Here is a 27,244-nt window from a genome sequence, read left to right as displayed (position 1 = left end):
CCTCTCCATGGCCTTGCTAGGGTTGAACATGTTGTTCCTGGTGAACTCCTGGTTTGCCTCTTTTAACAGCAATGCCCTCTGCATTACTGTAGCTGCCCTTCTACATTACTTCTTCCTGGCCACTTTTACTTGGATGGGACTGGGTGCAATCAACATGTATCTGGCCTTGGTCAAGGTTTTTAATTCATATGTGCCATCTTACATGCTCAAATTCTGTGCTCTTGGATGGGGTAAGACAGACAGTTTTGAATTTGTTCCTCTTATACTGTGGAGTATATAGCAATTGAATATAACAAATAAAAACACTGTTTCTGCTTCTGCTTTTTTTCAGGTTTACCTCTGCTGGTTGTAAGTTTAGTGCTTGCCATTGATATAAATTCTTATGGCGCTGACCTCTCTAGAGCACTTTTCCAAGAAGACTCCACTGCATTGTAGGTGCCAAACAAGCAATCATTTATATTGGTGCCAAGAACAATAACCATAAAGCAATCTGATCTCACAAGAAGAAAAAATCGAAACATTTCTGATTGTACAAAAACTAATGAATGAGATTGTACAAATTCGCCAATTTGCTAAGTCCTAAAATAGTTAGGAATTGTCATGAGACTGTGTTGGAGGAACAATGTTGTTGGAATCACATTCACTGTGATGCTTGTCCAGCTTATGAACGAACGATAACAATATTGAAAGCCAGTGTGACAGCCTTCCTAAAGCACACAATTATATTCACAGAACATAACTGAATGGTGCTCTTGTTAAATATAACGTTATCATCCGTTAGTGTGCTCTACTTATCATTGGTTATGTTTATTTTCATCTTGGTGCAAAGAGGACTTTATGGTCATACTATCTCTCTTCATCCTTTTCAGCTGCTGGCTAAAGAATGACGTGACCTTTTATGTGACGGTGGTGTCGTTTGTGATCCTGACCATGGTCTGTAATGTCTGCGTGTTTGCCGTGGTGCTGGTACAGATCCATAAGATGCGGGTCAATAAGCCTGCCAGCAACAGAAAAGGGTTCCTGCATGACCTGCGAGTGGTGGCCAGCCTCACCTTCCTGCTGGGACTTACCTGGATGCTGGCCTTCGTCGCCTGGGGCCCAGCCAAAACACCCCTGCTGTACCTGTTCTCCCTCCTTAACAGTCTTCAAGGTAACAGCAAGGGCTGCTTATGCCTATGGAGAGAAAGTTAAAGCTGATGCATTCAAAGTATGCCTGAGACTGTGCACAGATGCAGTAGTACCATTGGGCAGATAAGCAAGAATGCATTATTGTAGAGATGATATGTTGTTTTTGGATTGTAATCTTCACATTCAAAGGACAAGTGTTTTGTTTTTTGCTGTATTACAGGTTTCTTTATCTTCCTGTTTTATTGTCTGATGAAAGACAACGTAAGGAAGCAGTGGAGGATACATCTCTGCTGTGGAAGATTCAGACACACTGAATACTCAGGTTTGGCTCACATAAACAATAGTTAAACTCATACTTAACATCAAGCTATACTATACCGAAGAGAAGGCTATTCTAAATTATAATTATATTGTATAATTATTCTGTATTACACAAAACTATATCAAATATCCAAATATAATAAAGTAGTGATTAAAATCTACTTAAAAAGGAAACCATACACCATTTACAAACACAACCATTATCAATTCGAATTCCTTTTTCGAAAAACGAAAAAGAATAATATTATTTGAATTTTAACCAGACTGGAGTCGTTCTGTAATACCGGAGGCCAAAGCGAAAGGTGGTCAACACGTCTCCTCACCATCCATGAAGTCTGAGACTACCAGTGAAAGGAAGATCTCTGATACCTCAAACTCGGGGGCCAGTCATGATGGTGTCTTCCTGACACGGGACAGAAAACAGTAAAGAAAGGGAAGATGAATTCTGTGTATTCCATTTCTCTCTTTTTTTATGTTGAATGACGACTTTGGAAATTTCCAGCAGAAATTCATGAAAAAAACTTTTACAATTAATTGTAATCATTTCATTGATAGAATTAAATGGTTTGTTTCAATATTTTTTTTATTTCTTCCAGAGAGATGAATTAATGAGGCCATGTGTTTAAACTGTTTTGAGTGGTGTCATTCCAGGGAATAATATCTATACATTAGCCATCTGTACAGTGACAGCACTTTTTTTTTTCCAGAATTACTAGTAATTTTGACTTCAGACTAGTATTAAAAAAGAAAAATACTAGCAGTTTTTTTCTGCCAACTCTAAAACGTCTTAGTAAGAAATAATTTATAATGTTTGTTCACAGTACTAACTGGGTTTTGGTAAACATAACTATATGTCTAAACTATGTTGCATTCACAATATTTGTTAAGATAAATTATGACATTAATAATGAAATGAGAAATAAAATGGTGGCACTTTAGTCCTGTTTCGCATAGCAATTTCAGTAACTGGGTTATAAGACCCTGAACCTAAACCTAAACCTAACCTAATAAGGTTATAACCCATGTAGTTAGGCTACCATGTTACACTTTCTTGGGTAAGTAGGGGAGAGCGGGGCACAACCTAACGCGGGGCTAGTTGTAACACACTTGTAATACTTCCAAACATTAAACATGACAAAAATTGGTGTATTTATTAGTTGCCATATCAATACTATATAGAGAAAAAAATTCACCAAAATTCTGAAATCTTTGGAAGATATCACAGATTTTTTTTTTTACATAGCAAAAGTAAAATTTCTACTTGTGTTATTTTTTCATCTCTATTTTTTGTGTTTATTTAAAATTAGACAAATCTGATATTATTTTAATCCCCAATCTGTTATTTAACAATTGAGATAGTTCTTTAATGGTTCACTAACTAGAAGAAGACACTAGCTTGGTTTAAATCCCAGTTGTGCAGATGAGGAACGTTATAACACTGCATTACAATGTGCCCCAACGATTAGAACTACGTTATTCTATTCTATAATTTTATGAATTCTATTGAGAAACCATGAGAAATAGGGTGAATAAAGACTGAGAAATTATTAATTATTGTTATGTTTTGAACTATGTTGTATAGCTGTGTTTTGTGGTGTGTTTGTTGTCAAACTCAAAGATTAGTTTCTTTTTAATTATTAAAAAATTACATTATTTTATATGAAAAAGTTAATAATTGTATTTTATTGAGAAAATATTTGTTTATTTTGTATATTTTTTTGATTAGATCAGCCTACCACACGTTTCAATAGGCCTACCCCACCTATGTGGCATGTTTACACACTGTAAGTAGGCTACACGTACTGTCAAATAAAGTGTAACCAATAAAACGATTATTTGAAAAGTATTATCTGATCCACAATGTCCAAGTAAAACAACATGTTCTAAAAAAACACATCATTTCTGTCAGTGTCATTTTTCCGGAGGTGACAGTTAAATGGTCTGACTTGTTCAGTCACATTCTGCTCATACTGGTTTAAAGTTCGCAGATTGACGCCCCACATTTAAGTGCACATCTAAGTAGCCTAGTTTCTCTTAGCCGAGCTTTTCCTCATAGTGAAACGATTGAACTGATTCAGCTGCAGCCAGTTTAAATCTCGTGCAACGACGGATATCACCTTTACTCTAGCAATGTAATTGTTCGTGTTGCAGCGTCTGATTAACTCGATATTTCACGACTTTTGCACGGTGAGTAAAAGCTCTGGTGGCTATTTCCATGACAGTAGTATTTCATTTTTTTTTTACAAAAACTGTAACATAAGCGTAACGTAATTTACAAAACTTTCTTAATAGCCTACTGTAAATCTGGAGATTTTCAAGGGCTGTCCGTGATTGAACGTAGTGACATAATAAGAGAGCAGGATATGAAGGCTTATTGTAAAGTGTGCCTAGGCTATGCTACCTGTCAAAAGTTTGGAAACATTACAATTTTTGGTAACAATTTACAATAAGGTTCATTAGCTAACATTAGTTAATGTGTTAACTAACATGAACTAACAATGAGCAGTACATTTGTTACAGTATTTATTAGTCTTTGTTAATGTTAGTTAAAAATCCAGCTGTTCACTGTTTGTTCATGTTAGTTGACGGTGCATTAACTAATGTTAACAAATACAACCTTTGGTTTTTATAATGTATTAGTAAATGTTGAAATTAATATTAACTAAGATTAATTAATGCTGTGGAAGTATTGTTCAGTCTTAGTTCATGTTAACTTAGTAACATGGTTAACTAATGTTAACTGATGAACCTTATTGTGTGTTACCCAATTTATTAATGTTTTTGAAAGAAGTCTCTTATGCTCACCAAGGCTGCATTTATTAAATCAAAAATTCAGTAAAAACAGTAATATTGTGGAATATATGTATAATAATATAATATATTTATAAACACATTTATGTGAATAGAATAATAAAATAATTAGGATTATGTGACACTGAAGACTGGAGTAATGATGCTGAAAATTCAACTTTGCATCACAGAAATAAATTACTTTTGAAAATGTATTCAAATTGAAAGAGTTATTTTAATTTGTAATAATATTTTGCTATATTACTGTTTTTACTGTGTTTTTGATTAAATAAATGTAGACTTGGTGAGCACTTCTTTCAAAAACACTATATATATATATATATATATAATATATATATTAGAGCTGTTTTATTTGACATATTTGAGGGTTGAAGCCGTTACCAAAATTAGATTTTTTAAACAGTTTTTAAAAACATTTATTTTATTCTATACATTTTAAACATCATCATGTAATAAACAACATATAAAATATGACATATAGATATTGACGAAGTATGACGTGTTCAATTCAACCTACTTTAACCTTTTAGGTCTCATAACAAAAACATTGAATTTGTGGCTCTGATGCTTTTTAAAAACAAGCATTTCTATGGAAACTGCTGTAATGGTCAGATTTTGTTGTTAAGCAGAACAGTGCTCATGAAGATAAGCCGTCAAACAAATATAAAATAAATAAATATTTATTCTATCTCAGACTCTTATTGGCACCTTAAAACACATAAACACTTGAATAATTGATAAATTCAGCTAAAATACAATTTGCAAATGTATGAACATTAAGATACAGTTGGGCTTTGAAATATCCATCCTTATCCAGAGAACATCATAAAGTGATGGGATTTTATTGCAATTTCACATTAGAATGAGAAAACATGACACCATGAGCGATGTAATGTCAGCGCTGCATAGATTGATAAATTATGCATTGCTCACCATTTCTGCAGATCAGTGATGGAGGAGGATCAAGGAAGCCCAGTGGCTAAGGTTAAGGAGGAGTCCGGTAGTGTCCTTCTCACCTACTTCCAAGGAGACATCAACAGCATGGTGGATGAACATTTCTCCCGTGCTCTAAGTAAAGCAACTAAACCAAAGGGAGAACACTCCAAAATGAAAAGAAACCGCAGATCTGCTCAAACAAGTAAACAAGTCCTCTCAAAATTCCTTTATGTGAAATATTTGACTTGTTGAATGAGTTTAAACATTAAATTCTTTTTTTAGATGAACTTGGTTCAAGTCAATGGGAAGCACAGTCACAAAGCAGGTTTCAGCCCATGTTTCCTCCAGAACATCTCCGGCTAGGAACAAGCAGCGAGTCTCAATCAAACCATCCTATGTCACCAAATCTCCCTGCAAACAACGCCGTTCTGTGGTCAGGGGATTCTAGGCAGGGAATGAGTCTCGCTCTGCCCCCCATGATGTACCCCTCGGCTGTATCCTCTGATGGTTTGATGGTAGCCGAACAACGGTACTCTCTGTTAAACTTGCTCCACAACGATCGCCCTGACATGAGCACAGTGATGGGACCCTCCTCCAAACAAGAACTCATGTCTGGATGGACAAAGTATCCTGGATTTGGCGACCAGATGGCTTGTGATATCAATCTAAACTCTGGTAAATGCCCTTATTTTTTACCATCCTGTTTTAATCACACCCACGTAACCATACAGTACCCTTCAAAGTATTTTTAAATGTCTTTAGCACTTACCAAAGCTGCATTTATTTGATCAAAAGACAGTTAAAACAACAATATTGTCCTATATGTTTTAACAATGTTTAAACTATTCTATCTTAATGTATTTTAAAAATGAATTTTCAGCAGCCGATACTTCAGTGTCTTTACTGTCATTTTTGACCAATTTAATGGTTCCTTACTGAATAAATGTATTAATTTCTTTCAAAACAACAACAACAACAACACACTGCTCTCTAGAAATTCAATGGTAGTGTATAGGCTACATAAATATTTAAAGGTCATTACATTAAAAGTTTACATTGTAGTCATTCTAATATACATTTTCATTCCTCAGTATTTTAATTAAGTCACTTGTGATTGCCTTTTAGGTGTTCAGGTGATTGAGAAAAAAGATCTTTATTGGTATTAACTCAAAAGATTTGAGATTTAAAAGCAAGAACAAAGAAGTCTTTCATCGCTCTTTCGTTTAACTGAACACATGATTAATGCACCTTGCAATGCTTCACCTGGAGGGTTCTGCACATCCAACCTGTTCAGAAACAAGCTCTTCGTGTACCACAGCACAGAAGATTGTACACGAGATTGGCCTCAGGCTATATGGAAACACACAAAATGAGTAATCTGTTTTTACTGATTTTTTTTTTACTGGCATTTGTAGTGTCAAGAGTTCATTTGTTGCAAATGTTTAAAATTGTATCGATTTCATAGCAAATATGTGTTGTTTTTGTTGCATTTAATTTGTCTGATAGGCTGCTCTGGGTGTAAATAACTTTGATTTGAAAAATGATTACAATCATGATGCATTGATCACGTACACAAATGTATAAATGCACAACTAAAAGTAGCTAAAGAGGTTTTATGGCTTGAGTATAAAGTAATTTAGTAAAATGCAGATGTTTCAATTTGTACAAAATATATTTATTCCTATTTCAATATTTGTTTTCAAGGATGAGAGCATGTTACACAACTTGTCTATGCTGGCATTTGTCTAATTTGGCTGTTTAAATAGCAGATAATACTATAGTTTGATTGGATGCCTTTGGTGTCAACAGCAAAAATAAGAGTTTTCTCCCTTTCAAATTATTTTTTAAAGTCTATTTATTTTGCTATCTTAACACATGCACAATTATACATTTATTCACATTTTATTATTAGCATCTATCATTGTTTTTATGCTAGCTGTGATGCTGCCAGAAAGAGAGTTGTATGTCACAAACCACCAGTTGAAACCACTTTGGTTTTGAATTTTATTGGCTTTAAAGTAAATAAATGGCACATTACAACATTTCGTCAGTGATACTGAAATACATTTTATTTGTAAATTACATCAGACAGACTTGGTTTTTATGACATTGAAATGACAGGCATAGCCTACTGAAAACACCGTCACTGCACCCTAGTGGATGAGAACAACATTGCACTGCATCTCACTGGAAAAATACATTACTTATATTGTATGTTTTGTATGATGCGAAGTCGGTATGATGTAGCTATCAAACTCAACTCCCCCGCCATGGACGCAGATGGAGGACCAGCCACCTCCACACCCCTGCTTGAGGATTGATGTCCTTGTACTATATTTAGCAGTAATCCATCCGGTGGCACATGTCCCTTTCCAAAAAAAAAAAAAAAAAAAAAAAAAATGGACCAAAGCCAAGGCGAAAGCTCTGCGCTCAGACTCACCTCTGGCTAGAAACATTCCCACAATTCACACAATCATTGATTGATCACTTCACATTTCATTGCAATATGGGAGTAAAGGACTCCTACTGGACAGAAAACTTTAAAGTGACTGATTTATGCTTTATAATTAGCCTACACAATACTATTCTTATTTGTCAGTTGCATTTGGGTCAAACTTTCTCGTCTGAATACTTCTCTATATTTTCAGCACAAGCAATACGTGAAATATGTGAGAATTCACATATTTATAAAACGGTAGGTGAAATTCAACGGACACTTTATATCTACCACAAAAGGCCACATGACGAGTCGTGAATGAAAGGGAAGCACCGCAACTGACTCCATGGGTCACATGACAGTGGCAACATCGATTCGTGGATGTAGTATTTATTCACGCTAGTAGGCCTACACACATACATATAGGCCCACTAAAGTTTAGACGTACTTTTTAAAGTTCTTCATCAAAGTAGTAGCCTACCTACACTGAGAGTAGGGGAGAGCCGGGACAGTTGAAACACTTTTCAGATAAATGTCGTTTTCTAAGATAAGGTTACAGATAGATTTTTTATTTTTTTGTTATTAACAACTCACATATGTGTTCTCTTAGTATCATGTGTTATTCGGTACAAATATAGAATGATTTAAGTAAAATATGACTTTGAACGGGAGTTGTGCTTTGTTTCAAAACACAGGGGTGGGACGGATGAAACATGACAGTTTAAATGGCAACTATTCATCTAATGCTTATTTTTGTGAACAACACCTGACAAGTAACTTATGTACATATTGTTACAAACATATTTTGTAATTTATTTTCATTTAAAGGTTCATATTAACCATTTGTGTTCTGTCGCCCAATAAACAATAGGCGATAAGCCTATGCGCATTTTGTAATCTTTCTAATGGGCTATTTTGACGAAGACAGACAAATCAGTTTACAATTAATTTTCTTACATTTCTTCCTTGAGTCATATTGAGTGTTTGCTAGTTGAATAGCCTGTTATTATGAAGAAAACGAGGTCAACCAGACGACGATAAATGAAATTTATTGAATATTGAAGATTTGACAATTGATGATTATTACAGAGATAGCATGTGTTGCGTAATTGAAAATTAATTTGCATTAAAAGAAACACAAGTCTAGAAACAGTATATGAATCTATGAACAGTATAGGCTATGACCAGGTTTAACGGGCAGGACGCGCGGGCGGGACGGTTGAAACACTGTTTCAACCGTCCCGACAGCGCATCCTGTCATTTAAACCTCTTTTGCTCTTAAAGTAAAAAACTCTGATATTGCCCACTTAAGGGTGTGTTGCAGTACTAATACACCTGCCGTATTATCATTACAATGGCACATGAAACAATCCAACTTGTCAGTCAAAAAAAAAGTACCGCACGAAAGAATTCACTCACCGCATTCAAAAACAGCTTTGCGGCTTTAACTCCAAAACGACACGACGTAAAGAAGAAATGTTTTCGCGGGTATGGTAGGCATTGCGTGCTGTACGTGCTGACGAAATTTGACGTACATGACGTGAGTGGTTTTCAAGAAAATCGCAGTGTTTCATCCGTCCCGCGTTTCAACCTCTCCCCTATACATGATTTCAGACGCAGCTGCTCGTTCATAAAAACTCAACTGCCGCCATCTTGCACCTCAGTTATCGATTATGGTGAAACATCAGACGAATTCTGCTTTAGGTTACACGTTATTTCAGTTGTTCACTTTAGACATTCTATTAACTACTTTGCAGCTACATGTCAAATAAGTTGACTGTCTGCACTTTATTTTGATTGTCCTCCAACAGACATTCTACTAGTAACTTTGCAATTAGACCTACTACATGTCAACTTATTCTACTAAACCGAACCCAACAGTCTAATAATACTCGTCTCGAATGAGAGTCAGTTGACATGAAGTTGCAAATGAATGCATGTTAGACATGTAGTTGCAAAGTTACTTATAGTTGGCAGAATGTCTACTAGCAGAATAGTTTGTAGTGTAACCTGGTTTTAATATTACTTTAATATTGTTGCAATGTTCATTTTGTTGCTTGGGTGATTGTGTTTGCATTGCAATCAAATATTTTTTAACAGAGGTTTAAGATTATACAGATACAGTTATAAAATATTTTCAACTGAAATTAGTATTTTGTGCCGCAGTGTTTATCAATTTGTCGCTGTTTAATCAGCAGGTTAATGTACAGTCAGGCCGATTGTGCCCCTTACCAGATTTTTATCAAATGTTCTCATATTTTGTCTTAGCTAAAAAATTCATGGGGTTTGATCTGCATACTCCCAGTTTAATGAGAAATGGTCTCATTTGTAAAAAAAAAAAAAAAACATTATTGTGCTGCACAAGGCAAATTGGATGTATTTCATGGTGACTCTGGCGTTTCGGTCTGCCTTTGTCATTGACACTCTTTCCAGTCAAGCCTCCTCTCTCGCACTTAATCTGTAATTCTAATATAGTCTGCAGAGATACCTCATGAATCCACAGCACAACTCAATTAGTGTGCTGACCTACCAACCCGGTATCACGACAAGACGTGAAATAATCACGTTGGTCCCCTTTGGAAAACGTGTAGATGTCACAGTTTAACGCCCTCAAACGTGAATCTTACACGTTCCCTCAAACGTGAATCTTACACGTACCATCAAACGTGAATCTTACACGTACCATTATCCCGGGACGTTTGCTAATCCTACCCCAATCTAATCATAACCATTTCTTAAAACTAAGTTACGTAGGCTACAATTATAAAGAAAAACAACAGACAGACAAGTATAATCACAATAATTTATTTATTGAGAAAATGTCAAAATCGGTACCAAAAGTTGTTCACGTGACGATGTGTCGCAGTCCTCTCTGGCAGTGGTTTTGTATAAGGGTAACAGAGCAGAATTTAAGTTATTAATTCAAATCCATGAAAATGTTAATCCGTCTTCGGTTCGGTAGTTCGGTTCGCTCTGATATGGAAGGCCGCGCTTCATTTCAAATGTGAATGTGCATGACGCAATCTGTGACGAAGCAGGCGAGGCGAGAGCCAATGAGCGTTTGATATTGCCGTAACCATAGTAACCTTGAGGGCGCAATTTTTGAATTTGAATTCATAACAAGCGCGGGGTTTGACGTTTACGGTCAAGATGACGATTACTGGATAAAGGGCTGAGTTTGGATCTTTTTCTTGCAAATAATATATGGATTCTGAAGGTTTGGATTACATCAAGCTAATAAAATGTATGTATTTTGTGAATCGATGTTGTGTTGTAAGGTTAGTATATTATGGTTATTAGGAACGATAAATAAATTATTGTGATCATACTCGTCTGTCTGTTGTTTTTCTTTATAATTGTTGCCTAGGTAACGTTAGTTTTAATAAATGGTTATGGTTAGGTTTAGGGGTAGGATTCGTGGCTCAAACTATCTTTTAATGCCATATTGTTCATAAAAATGCCATTTTCATACACATATCTGTCCATACGTTTTATCATTTTAATATTGTCCATAAAATGGGTATGTTTAGGTGTGGGAGTAGAAGGGATCTTACATTTATAATCTATAAAATGGTAAGGAAATTGTACAGATATCTTCAATGGCAAACGTGTAAGATTCACGTTTGAGGGCGTTAAACTGTGACATCTACACGTTTTCCAAAGGGGACCAACGTGATTATTTCACGTCTTGTCGTGATACCGGGTTGGACCTACAGGACATATTTCAAATAGGACATATTTCATTTCTGCCACTATGATATTATTATTATCTTACCATGTTGTCAGTGTTGCTTAGCCAATTTCCACGATAATCTGTCATTTCTAAAACAATGTTCTGACATTAGAGACTAAATAGCTTCGGTTGACTATTGTGAGCTGATAACACTGACCTACAAGTATCCGGATTCTGGCATTATGTTAATGCTGATATGACCGTTTTATTAACTTTCTTGTAACTGCAGTGTCTCTCACAGCACTTGTTTAATTGTCACGTCTGGGTTCAGGAAGACAAAAGAATCAAGTTCCAACACAACGTTTAATAAAACCAAGGAACGGACGGATGGACGGTAACTGTGATCGGACAGAGAATTAATGTGAGGGACCAACTTATATAGCAAACACAAATTAGGATGATTAATAGAAGCTGACACATATGAACTAATAATGAGCAGCAGGAAAACTGAACAAAGGAACACATGAAAAACATGAAAACAAACTAAAAGTCCATGATAATGAAACTAACTGAAATAAATATGACATTAATAAGGTAGCCTACTGCTGTTTTATGAATGTGTTTTTAGTGAGAATCTGTCATTTGTATGTTAGCAATCAACACAAATGATGGAATTTCATGTAAACTATCCGCTAGGAACAGGGAGTTACACAGAGAACTAAATTAGACAGGTGCATGGGATTAATCAGTAAAATATTAATGTTGGTTAAATTTGAGTTAACACAATGAAGGAGATTTGTTTAATACATATAAATACAAATATTTATACAAATACTTTATTTTGATGGTCCACTTTAGACATTCTAATACTACAAGTAACTTGTCAAATACATGTCACCTAACTATCATTAGAGTATTTGACTGTTAGTGTTGGGGAACCATCAAAATAAAGTGTTAGCCGATTTTAAGACAGTCGGTTGACGTGTTGGAAAGTTAGTAGAATGTCTAAGTGGACCATCAAAATAAAGTGTTACTAACATAAATGATCTAAAATACCAATACAACGCTTGTATATTTGTGATGTGTAAATCTAAAAAAAAAAAGACTAATGCATTAATAACGTATAACAAGCTGACAAAATTGTGGGAACAATGATTTGTAATGTTTCTAAAACGTTAAAATGTCCAATTTTCGTGGATCTTCTCTCTCTTATTAAAAGGTTATACAATACTGTTATTACAACATTTTTGTTATTTTTACTCAAAATATAACAGTTTTTGAACGTTTATTTGTAATATTACAAGAATGAATGAATGAATGAGGCCAGAGCCGGATTAACGCAAAGGCAAACTAGGCACGTGCCTAGGGCCCGATTGGCGGGATGGGGCCCAGACAGAGGGACAAAAAAAAAAAAAAAAATGTACAAATGTCCTATCTACAATTTATTTCAAAATGTATTAATTAACTAAAAATAGTGACGATGTTTATCTTAACCATAGACTGTTACATTACGTCACATTAACGCCAGCCCATGACTGTATATATAGAGGCGCCAGCCAGTTAAGTCCGAGGGGACGTCAGAGGCGGTCAACGAACGCATCCATCAGGTGCAGCGAGTGCGAAGCAAAAGCCTAAATAGGCACGCAAAGAAGCACAGCTCGAAATGCAGGTCATCGATTTTGGAGTGATTGCAATGTATTTTAAATATAAACGTGTGGGCTACTGTAGATCAGCGTATTTCTGGAAAAATCATTCACCGCTTTGTTTGTCTAGTCTACGAGTTTAAAAGAGCGCGAGCGTCTAACGTGCCCAGACGCGACGCTTTGAATTTGCGCGTACAACGAATAACATCGCGTTGGGAGCTGACTAGTAAAAAGCTACAAAAGTAAAAGACAAGACGTTTGTATTCAAAGTTAAAAAACCAACACACTGCAACATTTTTAAATGTTTCAAATAAAGGATCTCATATCTATGGGTCTATCTTCTATATTCTGATGCTGATGATTAGATAATACCCTGACATCATAGCCTATACGAATATTAGATTAGAATTTTTTTCCTGCTCAGTAGCGATCGTATCTTTCTCTTCCACTTGATTTGTGTATAGCATATTTAAGGTAGCAATGCAATACATAATACCATATTACTGATATTAATAATATGACAATATCTGCAGATATTGATTAAATGGGAGGGAAAAATACTGCCCATAACGCAGCTAAAACAATTATAAAAGCAGGTTCATGTTCATCTACTGAAGTGGGATTCTGGAACTGTGAATAAACTGAATAAAACAGCTAAAAATAACAACAAGAACAATAACATCTTCATTAAACAAAAAAGAGATTACCTTAGATAAATTTTGATGTAGTAGCTACCAGTAAAAAGTCTGGACCCATTACTATCTTTAATGTTTTTGAAAGAAGTTTCTTATTATGCTCTACAAGCCTGCATTTATTTGATCAAAATACAGAAAAAAACAGGAATATTCAGCGAGGATGTGTTAAATATATAAAAGTGATAGTGAAAACTTTTTTAAAACAACTTTTTAATAATCAAAAAATCCTGAAAAAAGTATCACATGTTATAAAATAAAAATTAAGCACCATTTCTAACATTTGATAATAAATCAGAATATTATAAAGTTTTCTAAAGGATCACGTGACACTAAATTCAGCTTTGAATCGCAGAAATATATTTTAAAGTATAGTAAAATAGAAAACCATTATTTTAAATTGTAATAATATTTCACTATATTATTTTTCTGTATTTTTGATCAAATAAATCCAGGCTTGATGAGCATAAGAGACTTCTTTCAAAAACATTAAAAATAGTAATTTGTCCAAACTTATGTACTGTGTAAGTAAAAATATACTAAATTTAAAATTAAATGTTGTATAAATAAAAAGGTTAGGAATCATATTTGTTTCAAGTGTTTTTTATTGGGGGTGGGGGGCCTCCAACATGAATTTTGCCTAGGGCCTCCAAATGTCTAGAACCGGCCCTGAATGAGGCATTTATATATTGCTTTAATATGTACTACTGTACACCCAAAGCAGTTTACAATCAAATCAGGGGATCTCTCCTCAACCACCACCAGTGTGCAGCATCCACTTGGATGATGCAACGGCAGCCACAGTACAACGGCGCCAGTGCGCTCACCACACACCAGCTATAGGTGGAGAGAGGAGAGAGAGTGATAGAGCCAATTCAAAAGGGGATTATTAGGAGGCCATGATTGGTAAGGGCCAATGGGTGGAATGTGGCCAGGACACCGGGGTTACACCCCTACTCTTTACGAGAAGTGTCATGGGATTTTTAATGACCACAGAGAGCCAGGACCTCGGTTTTACGTCTTATCCGAAGGACGGTAAAGAAGGTTAACGTTAAGTAGGCCTAACATCATAAGGATGTTCCAAGAACGCTTTTCTCTCAACGTTATAAGAATGTTAATCATGTAAAAATAACAACATAACAACGTTCAAAGAACGTTTCTCTCAACTTCATGAGAACGCATATCAAATAAACTATTATTAATGTTATAGGAAAATTTTATAAATGTTATTTATAAAACATTTAACATGAGCAAAACTTGAAAGTTGTGGGAATGTTTACTGTTAAACATTTATACTGTCTGGCTGTATATGGAAGCATGTGAGCAGCGTTGCTATGGTTCCCTCCTCAGGCAGGCTGTGCAATGATTAATCGCATCCAAAATGAAAGTTTGTTTATATAATATATGTGTGTACTGTGTATAATTATTTTGTATATATAAATACACACACATGCATGTATAAATTTACTTTCTTTTGAGCCCCCCTCCCCCCAGAGAAGCAGAGATAGGGTGTTAATGGTGGGCTGTGCGTCAGTGAGGGGAGAGATGAGAACAGTGAATCCATCTGTAAGGAAAGTCATAGTGTCAACACCATTTACCCGAGCATTGAGGCTGCTATGGTCGTCCACATCTGGAGTTTGAACATTAGCAACAAAGACATTTCTGCGCTCAATCAAAGTGAAAATGTCAGTTCAGGAGAACCCCTAGAGCCCCACGACGACACCCCACCTGGCCTGAGCCGGACTGGCCACACGGTGACAGCCGTCTGCCTCGGAATCATTCTGGCGTTTGGATGCTTGAACAACCTCTTTGTCCTGCTCATCTTTGCGAGGTTTCGCTCACTGCGGACACCTATAAACCTCATTCTGCTCAACATAAGTCTGAGTGACATACTGGTTTGTTTATTTGGGACTCCCTTCAGTTTCGTTTCCAGTCTTTATGGGAAATGGCTGTTGGGACAATCCGGCTGCAAATGGTACGCTTTCGCAAATTCGCTTTTTGGTAAGTTTTACTAAAGTTCATTCAACAGGAAAGTTATATGTGTGTAACAGGTTCCCAGAGTTTGCGGTGGTGCAGTGCGGATACTTACAACACTCAGACGAACTTTCTTTGTAGTGTTGTTGCGCGTGCATAGCCTATGGTGTCTAGGTTTGCTGATGAATACGTTTTAACACATCATATTAATAGCGTCTTCAAGAGATTATCTTAAATTTTAAGAATTAACCTAGGCCTATTGGCTTTTAAACATGACAGAGAAAATTATAGGAAAGTTATTAAAAATTACGATTTCGTAATTTCGATAAAATCGATTTCGATTTTATGTCATGTCAAAATCAAAGTTGAAATGGACTGAACACATGATGACTTTAGGGATTTTTTTTAGAGAGTAATCAGTTTAGTGAAATGAATGGTAAAACAGCTTAACACATCAGTTCACAAATACAATATATTGTTTAAATTGTGCCTTTTGTTATTATTTTAGAATAAATGTAAAAAAGTTAAAAAAACTAACTTGATGAGAATGAGATAGCCTACTTGTTTTTAACGAATAGAACATTAATTGCATAGGCTAGTTAATGTAAAAATACAAAATAGAATTGTATTTGGTTTCTCTTTTAGATGTAGCCTAATATTTAACCAGTAAGATGTGACAACAGTAAGTGTAACTGGGACATGAATTTTCATTTGATTTATATAAATATAAGCATTCACAATATAGACCTGTGATGTATATGTAAAAAAGCGGGTTCATATGATTTAAATTTACAGCATATCATTTTTCATACAGTTAGGTCAATCTAGCCTAAATCAAATCAACTGGATATTTGTAATATGACAACCACAAATAAACAATAATTCTTGATTATAATATTTTCATGTTAAATGACATGTTGCTGTTTTCTGTCTGTCAGAAATGTTCCACATATGCTCAAAATAGGAACAAGCCAGAATCACTGTCATTTTATCTTATTCAGGAGTTGTCTCGGAAGTCACAGTCTTCCCCCAGTGATCTGACATTTGAATGGAGAGCTCATTTAAGGCCATAATTACTGTAGTGGGAGTGTTGTCTCTCTTTCTGTGATGTGTAGAACGGTAAGAGTGCTGAGCACTTTTGTGCAGAACCTGTGGACCTGCAAACCCATTGAAGGAGAATGTCTGAGTACATTTGATACATAATTCGCATCATTTTCACATTCATCTTTAATGAATGTGTTCCTTTGTTGACATTAACCATATTCATTAAGGCTCAGTTTCTCTCTGTGGCTATACCAAATATTTCTGAAAACTGGACAATTAAAATAATTAATCAGGTTGTTCTAGCTTCATAATCTCGTGTCACTTAACAACCTTCACTGTTTACAGGATGACACAAGTGAGTTAATACATAAGGGTATAATGTCATTATACCTTCGACTTATTCAACACGATCATTGCCTTAATGAGAATCTTGAGTCTGTGGCTGCCACATTTTATTACATTATTCTACATTTATTACACAGCTCTGTGGAATACTTGATTTTGATTGGTCAATCGCAGCATCCAGCGTTATGTTATTCCCAGATAACAACCGCTGAATACAGATAACACAGGCTCATCCGGGTTGCTGAAGTCAGCAGCTCTAGGACCCGCGTTAAAATTAGAAGAGCTTTCCAGCGCTGGAGAGACCTAAACAGGAAGGAGGTTGGGCTGTTTCTGCTCCATACCAGTATTGGGAGTATCATATATACATTTTGCTAATATTATACTCGTAACAATCTCAGTAATGCACATTACAACAATGTAATTAAGCGGTTGTAGAGAGCTTAGTAATTCAGGGAAGAAGGAGGCGGAACCGGTGAACGTTTCACAACTTTAATAATAAAACAAAAACAAAACGAATGTAAAAACGGCAGCCCCTCATGGACAACTGCTGCACACACATGAACAAAACATAACATAAAATAGTCCAGGCCTGGTCCTCTCTCATCCCTCACTGTCGTCACTCCCCCTTTTATGCTTTCGAAGCTCCTCCGTGAGAAACTCGAGACCGGTGCGGCACGCAGGTGACACTCATTATCGTCATGATCTCGCCCCGTTTTCATGGCTCTCTGCCTCGTTCTGCTTTCCACAGTGGTGTTAGTAAAGAAAAAGAAAGGAATTTACCAACACCGTGAGACTTTCCAGCACCAGAGAAAAAAAATTGCGGGTAAATATGTTTATTTCCTGTTGCTGGAATTCAATGGTTGAGACTGCAGAGACAGATTCTACATTTGTGAGATGGACATACTCCATTATTTTCAGTTTGTCAGAGAAAAGGACAAGAATGTAACAGTGAAGTCAAGTGAAATCTATGTGCAACACAGAGGGAACACTCTATATCAAGAAATAGCACGAGTAACTTGAAGAAACACATGCACCAGTGCCACGCTAACACTAACTGAGAGCTGCAGGGTCGGCTAAGTGAAAGAATGCGGCGGACGAGGCAAGACAAAGCAACCGAAATTAAGTTTCTCTCGGGCTGCTATGCTGCTCGAACCCTGAGAAGTGAAGAGATTTGTGTCCAGGTTTGTGCTGTGAACCTGAATTAAAAGAAAAAATAGAATGGAAAAGAAAAAGAGGTTGTACATCTTGCATTGGGCTTTAGCTCTATTGTGTTTGGTATCTCTACCATAATTCACCAGACTTTGATTGTTTGTCTACTTTTGTGATTCTGACAGTGATTGTTACTTATTGTATTGCACAATGAGCCTTCCCATCATTTATAAGTCATAAGTCGCCCTCCTGGATATATACATGAGCATCAATAAACTAAATTTGAGCATTTTAGAATGCCTAGTCATACTTCTGGAGTTATTTTGGTGAAAGAACTTAAAAGTAATGCATACGTGTAACACATTACAATTCAGAGACAGTAATATTGTAATGCAACTAATTAATTTCAAATAATAATTAATTAATAAATAAATTAATTACATTTTGGAAGTAACTTGCCCAAATCTATCCATACGTGAGGAACATGGTTTTGAGTGTGTGCTGCTGGGACTAACAACAAACTCATGCTTAAGTACACTTTTGTGTTCTGTATGGTCATTTTTTCTGTTTTTGTTTCTGTACATGTTTTTGTTTGTTTGTCATCTTTGCTTTATTTTTCGCAAAGTGTTATTTTGCTTCGCTTCTGCTATGATAAAAGATACACTCTTACATTGCGTGTATGCATTGAAGGGAGTGCTGTGTTTTTTTGGGGTGAAGTTGTCTGTTTTATTATTTTAATGTTATTTCAATTAGTTTTGAACCACTTTTGTTTACTCTGCATTGATTATATTAGTTAATGACATTTTTTTTAATCATTTTTTTCTAGTTTTAGTTTACAACAACAGCAGTTTCATTAACACACTACCCAAAAGTTGCAGTTTATTTTGGTAGTCTGAAATGTTACTTTTATACAAGAGTTGCTGATTGCTAGACTGACCCAGGAACAGAATGCAAGATCACTGAGTGCATAAACTCTATGACAATTGTGCATTTGCATTTAACCTCAAATTTCTCTCTGGGGACTGTCCCTGATGTTTACAGTAACTTGCTTTGTCATTTTTCCCTTGTGTGACTGCAAGTTTTCAATAAAATAAAAACATTTAAAACAGCACAAGTTAGCACTATTTCTTTTCCATTTCGGCTTTCTTTATCTCAAACAGGAATTGTATCTCTGATGTCTCTATCTATACTGTCATACGAGCGTTATGCCGCCCTGCTGCGCCCCACCAAGGCAGACGTGTCTGACTTCCGCAGGGCCTGGCTTTGTGTGGCCGGATCCTGGCTCTATTCACTGGTATGGACTCTCCCACCATTCCTGGGCTGGAGTAGCTATGGACCTGAAGGACCCGGGACTACATGCTCGGTGCAGTGGCACCTGCGCTCAACCAACAGCATGTCATACGTGGTGTGCCTGTTCATCTTCTGTCTGCTTTTACCCCTGATGCTCATGATCTTCTGCTATGGCAAAATCCTGTTCATTATCAAAGGGGTGAGTGAGAGATGCTTTATGAGGAAACTCAATTTGACGCTTTCTCCTCTGAATAGGTGTAATGGTATTATACATATGTTATTATCTAACCTACTGAGTACTGGAAAACAAACATAAAACTGTGGCTTTCATTATAATAAAATAATAGTGATGATTGAGTTCATGATTTAGTAAAGTGTATGTCGGTTGCAGACTTCAAAATCTTGCTGAAAGTAGGTCCTGTTATCCTGTTGCACAATATAAATAAAAGTTGATTGATTGAGTTATTGAAGTATTAGGTCATCCGGGTACTTTTCACCAACTGTTTTACGATGAATGTGAATTTGAACATACTACTTTTGCCATGATTTTCCAACGCATTCTCATCCTTGGATGCTGCCAAAGAGTAGTATGCTAGTCTTGCTTTTTAACCTGTTTCTTTTTCTTGAATAAATCAATGATTTGAGACGGATTGATTGAATGAATGAATGATTGATTGATTGAACGGCTCTTCAATTGTCACCACCTACTGGCGCATCGAACCTGCAGAAAGAGTCACTGTAAAATCCCCATCACTAATCCACAAACTGAGTCTGCCTGAATGAGCGGAGTGATACAAACAATGAAAGGTCAGAGTGCTTTTGTATAACACCAGTTAGTGACAATTAGCATGCACTACAATCTCCTCGGGGTTGCACGACTACTGATTTCTGCTAGTCCATTTCTTATCAAAACAATACTCGAGTTACTCGACTACTCGTGGTTCATGCTACTGTAAATGAAGACATGAAATAGCTAGATCTTATCAATAAACATTTATTAATTAATAGCCTAATGCAACAATTACATAACTCTCAAAACATTATAATTATGACATTTCATTTTTAAATGTTCATGTAACAGTCTAAAGCCAAATAAATAGACGTTCTTGCCTTTCATTTCAGACGTCTGCTTCTAAGGGCCGTTCACATATCGCGTCTTTTTCGCGCTCAAGTTCGTTGGGCGCGCGGCGAGCGCGCTCATAATGGAAGCAACGTGCGCTAGTTTTTCTAGGCGCGCCGATGCCGCGGCAAGATGAAAACATCTAAACTTTTCAGAATGCCTCAAGCGCACCGCAGGTCATGTGACAAAAAACAATCAGCCTTTCCATAACATCATCAAAGCTCGGCCGAACAGCTGATCGTAGCTGTTCAGGGCGGGTTTTTCCTTCTCATCCCCAGAAATAGGCTATATCTAGAAGTAAAGCTAATGCAAGGGCTAGCCTAGAAATCAATTAATCCTTTGCTGATACATTTTTGTCATCATCATAGAGAGCACAGTTCATGGTTGCATAGCAACGACAGACGCCACGGGAGAGCAAGCGCTTTTAGGCCGCGCTCACATATCGCGCATAAAAACGCGTCGAAAACGCTAGGCGCGCCGAGTTCTCTTTTTTCCAAAGTGCACGGGTGGTTGCGCTCCGGAGGCGTCTGTCGTTGCTAAGCTTGATTCTTGTCACGTGACCTGCGGTGCGCTTGCGGCATTCTGAAAAGTTGAGATGTTTTTATCTCGATGCGGCGCGGACGCGCTTGGAAAAAACGAGCGCGTCGCACCGAGACCGCGTCGCTTCCATTATGAGCGCGCATACCGCGCGGCTACATTTGAAATAACGAACTTGCGCGCGCAAAAGACGCAATATGTGAGCAGGCCCTTAGACAGGTCGCGCTTTCCACACGTGTTTAGACGCATATGTGAACGGCCTCTTACAGAGTTGGTCAATTACAATATTTTTGTCATCCTTGATGAAATACTTCTGACGTGTGGTGTCTGTTGGTGACGTTCGCCATTTTTAATTCATTTATGGTTAATGGACGCTCGAGTAGTCGATTGTTTCCGACAGCGTCGACTAGTGGTTGAAGTAGTCGATCTATCGACTACTCGACTAGTCTATGCAAGCCCGTCTCACCGTGTTAATTTCCCTTCTGAGAAAAAAAGCAGTTGCACTCAGAAATCCGCAGTGATGTGTCATAGTCAGTGTCCGATTAACATTTCAACACAGACAAGCAAAAGATGAAGGATCCTGCTCTTGGATTGTTTATTTATTCATTTGATATTGTTTTGTCCAGCTAGAGAATAAGAACAAGCACTTTGGGGCATCAGGTTAGACTGTGTTGAGGGAGAAGCAGTCTTTAGGTTTTTCTGACTCATATGGCGGATTTCATAAACACATCACAGTGTGAAGGAATATGTAATGAGCGTTTCCAGCAGGTAGTAAGGAAGAGAGCCTCTAGACGCTGAATCAATTCTATGAATCAATCACCATCGTAGGTATTTTTAGAACGCAGAGCCTGTTACTATTGGTGACGAGCTGTTATGTAACAAAAAAATTATTTCCTCCAGGATTCGCTCTGTTCGGTAGACACCACACTGTGTATCTAACAAATAGAGATCTTTATCCGTTGTACCTATGAGTGGGCCAGTCACTACAGCCCTTGGGCTTTTTATAGAAACACAAACATGGAATTCTGATGGGATTCAAAAGAGGAAATTACAAGAAGAGAGCACATTGAAAATCAGAGGACATGTCTGAGACAGTAATTGCATTCCTAAAATAGTCACTCCAGACACGCGGTATGAAAAAGATTTTCTTACACTATTCAATGGAAAATCTAATGAAACTGCATTCAGATACAATTAAGATTTTTTGACTCCTGTATGTAACTTGCAGAAACAAAGATGCCTAGACAGAAGAGTCATTAAATTATGGAAATGGAAAGAATTGTACTGCAGTGAAAAAGACGTTTTGTTTATGTTGCTTCAAATTAATATTTTTGTCATTGTCATATTGATCCTACAAAATTGCTGAAGGACACTTCCAAAAGCAATGGGATTACACAAGTGAGAAAAGCTCGAGCCAATTTAGCCAAGCTGGAGCTGTCAATACAATCACAATCATCTTGTTTAGGACAAATGGAGCATGTAAAAGGTGTGAATGACGACATGAACCGGTGAAGGGAGCTCGGCTCCACTGATCAGCTCTCATTTGCCACCACTGCTGATTGGAAGTTTCTATTCTGTGCCCCGACCAGCTGGAGATCTTTATACAGAGAGATTACTTCATGAGGGGAAAGGGATAGGGAAGGCTAACAGACCCCAGAGGACAGAAGTCACGACACTGACTTTACACATGAAGGAGCCATCTGCCAGTCTTCCTCTGATTCGTGAACACATACGTGAACATATTCCTCTGATATATGTCACAGTAGGGAAGAAAAGAGTATTGCAACTTCTATAACTTTAAGTGTTTCTTTTTTTGGCTCAGGTAACTAAAATCAACCTGCTGACCGCACAGAGGAGAGAGAACCACATTCTTCTAATGGTTGTCACCATGGTATCCTGCTATCTGCTGTGCTGGATGCCTTATGGGGTGATAGCCCTGCTAGCTACGTTTGGCAGGAGGGGGCTGATCACTCCGGTAACCAGTGTGGTGCCCTCAGTCCTGGCCAAGAGCAGCACTGTGGTCAACCCGGTAATCTATGTGCTTTTCAACAACCAGGTGAGTCCACAGGGGGATTGCATCAAAGCCAATTGAAGGTAAGCCTGCAACCTTAGCCGAAAAAAGTGCAGGCCGACGCTGCGGTGTGCAGGGAAGGAGACAAGAGGCTGTTTTTTTTAATGGATGTCAATGGAGGAGAGGCTTCACTTTGCTGAATAAACCACTTTTGTGAGGAAATAGCTTATCATTTAATGAATCGACAGAACATTGGCTTAGTTTTGGCAAAACATTAGTTTTGGATTGATCTATTTTTAGAGTTTACACCGAAAAAAGGGTTTATAAGAGAAGTCATGGACAATTGCATGACAGGTATGATTCAATTTACGGCAATTCTCATTAATTTTTATGGTATCCACAAACAGTGATCGACTGTCGTAGAACTCTGAACGAAATTCAATGACGTCAAGGCTGTAATGTGATTGGTTATCAAGGCACACATGATCCAAGTTAGCCGTTACGCTTTTTACAACGGTAGAACCACGGACCCTCGTATCTCCCAATAATGATACCATCTCTGATGGCTTTCTGAATTTTTAGTAGGGTGTCAAAAAATATCAGTGGACACACTTATGCTTTTATGCCCCTTGATTTGACAAAGAAGAAGGAATTTAATAATTGAATTCAATTGAACTCAAATAACATACATGGATTCATTTTCCTAGTGAAAAAAAATATTTAAAATACATGGATTTCATACTAAGTATTACAAATCCATTAACATATTTACTGACATATAACTTGAGGCTTACTGATATAAATATAATTAAACTATATTTTGAGTACATCTTTATTGCATAATGCACATTTCTTAAGCCTTAAAATGTGTTTTAATATCACTATTAGTAAGGACAGTATGATCTTTGGGAAGAAGATGGAAAAGAAGATACTTAGAAGGGGTAACTAAACAGTTGATGGGCGCCATTGACTTCCAATCCATGGAGAAAATAAATTCTATGGAAGTCAATGGGGTCCATCAACTGTTTGGTTACCGACATTCTTCAAAATATCTTCCTTTTTGTTCAGCAGAAGAAAGAAATTCATACAGGTTTGGAACAACTTGAGCGCGAGTAAATTATGACAGAATTTTCTTTTTTGGGTGAACTATCCCTTTAATAATGCATTACAATGCATCACATAATTAATAATCATAATTTAAGTGTCAGCAGTAATATTTTTTTATTTTAGTGTATTTTTTTTATTTCAACCTTTAAGGCCTGTGTATATTTAATATTCTGTGCTCCACTCCATGCACTGCACAGTTGCACACACTATCCGTGAGCCAGAGCAAAACTTTACTTTCAGCTTTAGAGGTACAACAGCTTGTCATGGGGGCAGTATACACTTAAAAGGACAACTTTGTACCTTATCTACCCCCAAAAGGTACATATTAGTGAAATGAAAGGCATACTAATGACTCTGTCTCATTCATTTCCCTTTCAGTTCTACAGGTGTTTCTTAGCATTTCTGAAGTGTCAAGGAGAACCATCTATTCACGGTCAGAACCCTCAGCACAGCAGCAAAGAAGATCCTCATGCTATCAGGCCCTGTGATGGGCCCTCATTGCATGGCAACATCAAGGGCCTCCAGAATAAAGAGCAGCACACTCTGTCCTTAGTGGTTCACTACACACCCTGACACTCTCAGACTTCTCAAGCTCTGTACAGCTCAGCGTTTATAGTGTGCCGGGATGAAAAACTGACAGTGTGATGATTGTGAGGTTAGTTTCATAGGACCAGAATCAGAATCCCTATGTAGGACCAAACCAGAATCACATTTATTTCAAGTGCTTGTTCTTTGTAATGAGCTCCATGCATTGAAATACGCTGATTGTAAACACATGCTGATTACATAAGGAACTTTTGAATGGAGACAACACATTGCTAACGGTGCAGTGCAACAGCAGCTTGTGTAAGTGTCAGTGCTGTATGTAGTGTAGTGACACTTGTTGCCAACAGTAGGAGCCACTGCCCATGTCATACCAAAGTCTGTTCCCATGAACACTCTCATGCTTATGTACATAGAACTGTGGAAAGTTCATTCGATATCCATGTGCTGCTTTTTCCTTTAATACAGAAATTATTGGTCTTTGTGGCATGTTATTTAATCTCTTGATAGTTCCTGTGTATGTAGCACAATATGTTTAAGACTATGTGTTGTATCTGCACATTTTCTCTGCTTCACTGATATCTCCATTATCATATCAAGTAATGTACTTTCGTTACGTTTCATAAAACTGTATAAAATATATATAATTGTGAGTCATGTCATGTTAAAAAGCAGTTATAACGAACGTTGCGGTATTTTGAGACTTCGGTCCTACATCTTATATGCACATTTTTTAGAAAGTGTGACAATCAGAATATGTGCCATTTGCATAGTAAGTTCCATAAGCCCACAGTCTCTCTCCTTTTCATCAACACACACAGAACACCCACTGAGTCATATATGCGCATCACAGAGTCATTCTTCCTATCCCTGGAAAAAGATGAAGTGAATAGAGTCTGCAATATATGTGTTGAATTCTTTCTCCCTGGAATGATTTTTGAGCTTTTGATGTGTTTTTGCATATCACTGTAGCTACACTAATGTTCACTGTATCATGCATTAATACCAATGCAACACTGTCCAAAATTGTTTTTGTTTATGCTGTTCACTTTATTCAAACAATTCATTTTGATTTAGCACCATTGTATCAGGTTTATTGTTCAAACATGATTGGCTAATGTTAAATTGGTTCTCCTTAACTTAATGTTTTCATTTTGAATTTCATGTTGCAATCAAATTAATTTAGTTAAGTTTACTTAAAGAAAACAGATTAATCTAACAAATTAATTGTTCATCCAGGTTACTTTATCCATTCGAGTTGAGATTACATGAATGATTTTATTTGTGTTAAATGATTAGAAACATAGCATTAGAAACTAGGGACAGGATTTCTACTTCCCATCATGCTTTACACAGGGCTGGATAGGGAGAGTTAATGTTGAAATAAAGTGTTGTTATTTTATGCATTTTTTTTAGCAAGATGAGAAAATGGAGGGACTTGTTAATGTTTAATATTTTATTATGTTGGTATTTAAAATAGCTCCCAACATTGCTTGAAGACCTGCTAACATGTATTCTAGTTGCTTTAATAAAAAAGCAAGAATTGTGGAATGTTATGGATGTAAACAGTATCATTGAGCTGTTAAAAAAAGTTTATATATATATATATATATATATATATATTGAATAGTGTCTAAAGTTGATTCAATTAAGTTATTTTCAATTAAGTTATTTGGATATGTCTAAGTTTAGTTGAGTTTACTCAGTTTCCACATAAAGTATTTGAGTAGAGATAAACTTGTTTCCATTGTGTGGAACCACTTTCCATGATAGAATCAAGTTCAATGAAAAAGTTTAGATAGTAAATAGTTTCACAGAAATCAAATAGTAAATGCTCCTAAATTATTATTATTATTATTTTTTCATTTTTCAAGACCTATAAAGTGAAAAACACAACAGCATCATGATTATAGTTGCACTACTTGCAATACTTGTAAATTCGACTCATTTCTCAGAGAGTTGAATTTACTGTATCATACAGCCTTGATTTTTAAGGGACATCTAAAAGTAGATCTAGCTTTTAAAGAAAAAAGCTTTATAATGCCTTGTGTGGCTTTTCTTTGTGATAAGTGATTAGTGCCTATATCATTCATAGTATCTGACCTCACATTACTCATGAGAACTTAATATTCATAGCACTGAAATGTGGAAAGGATGATATATGCACTTCCACCCACATCTATTCACACTATGCAGAAAACACATTGTATATATTTCTGATAATAAAGGTCAAAGATCTGATTACTGGGCCCAAATGTATCCATTCTTGTCTTTTGTGGGTGAAGATCATTTCCTAATTTATAACACACGTTTAAAATTATACTGATGACTTTGGAAAATGTGAGCCCTGGCAGAGGGACTGAAGAAAAGTCAGTGGGAGTGGAACTGAGGTTAGATGCTGCAGTTCATTTGAAACCTGTTTTTTTGCTTTGCAGTTAAACAGTACTTAATAATCAGCACTTTCTGTTGTACACACACCACAA

The 27,244-nt window shown here is 36.6% G+C and overlaps 2 protein-coding genes across 2 annotated transcripts; both read left to right on the top strand.

Moving 5' to 3' along the window:
- Positions 1-3,416: 3,416 nt before the first annotated feature.
- Positions 3,417-6,663, top strand: vgll1 (vestigial like family member 1). The gene is made up of 4 exons (XM_081382841.1): positions 3,417-3,636; positions 5,205-5,398; positions 5,479-5,871; positions 6,322-6,663. Exons 2-4 carry the CDS (start codon positions 5,212-5,214, stop codon positions 6,360-6,362), a joined length of 621 nt encoding a protein of 206 aa, XP_081238967.1. The 5' UTR covers positions 3,417-3,636; positions 5,205-5,211; the 3' UTR covers positions 6,363-6,663.
- An 8,594-nt stretch (positions 6,664-15,257) lies between these two features.
- Positions 15,258-25,395, top strand: tmtops3a (teleost multiple tissue opsin 3a; the record flags this gene model as incomplete). The annotated part of the gene is made up of 4 exons (XM_081382161.1): positions 15,258-15,642; positions 19,314-19,642; positions 22,923-23,156; positions 24,597-25,395. The coding sequence occupies 4 exons, from the start codon at positions 15,258-15,260 to the stop codon at positions 24,789-24,791; spliced, it is 1,143 nt and encodes a 380-aa protein (XP_081238287.1). The 3' UTR covers positions 24,792-25,395.
- Positions 25,396-27,244: the final 1,849 nt, after the last annotated feature.

This window comes from Scardinius erythrophthalmus, assembly GCF_964197995.2.
Source record: "Scardinius erythrophthalmus genome assembly, chromosome: 13".
Lineage (NCBI taxonomy): Eukaryota > Metazoa > Chordata > Actinopteri > Cypriniformes > Leuciscidae > Scardinius > Scardinius erythrophthalmus.
This window is presented reverse-complemented; position numbering and strand designations above follow the sequence as displayed.

What these genes read in the sequence shown, in the direction of transcription:
- vgll1 (XM_081382841.1), top strand. Translation starts at nt 5,212, where the DNA reads ATGGAGGAGGATCAAGGAAGCCCAGTGGCTAAGGTTAAGGAGGAGTCC. An exon ending in CCGCAGATCTGCTCAAACAA is followed by an intron (nt 5,399 to 5,478) that starts GTAAACAAGTCC and finishes TTCTTTTTTTAG; the next exon opens with ATGAACTTGGTTCAAGTCAA. An exon ending in TGATATCAATCTAAACTCTG is followed by an intron (nt 5,872 to 6,321) that starts GTAAATGCCCTT and finishes ATTGCCTTTTAG; the next exon opens with GTGTTCAGGTGATTGAGAAA.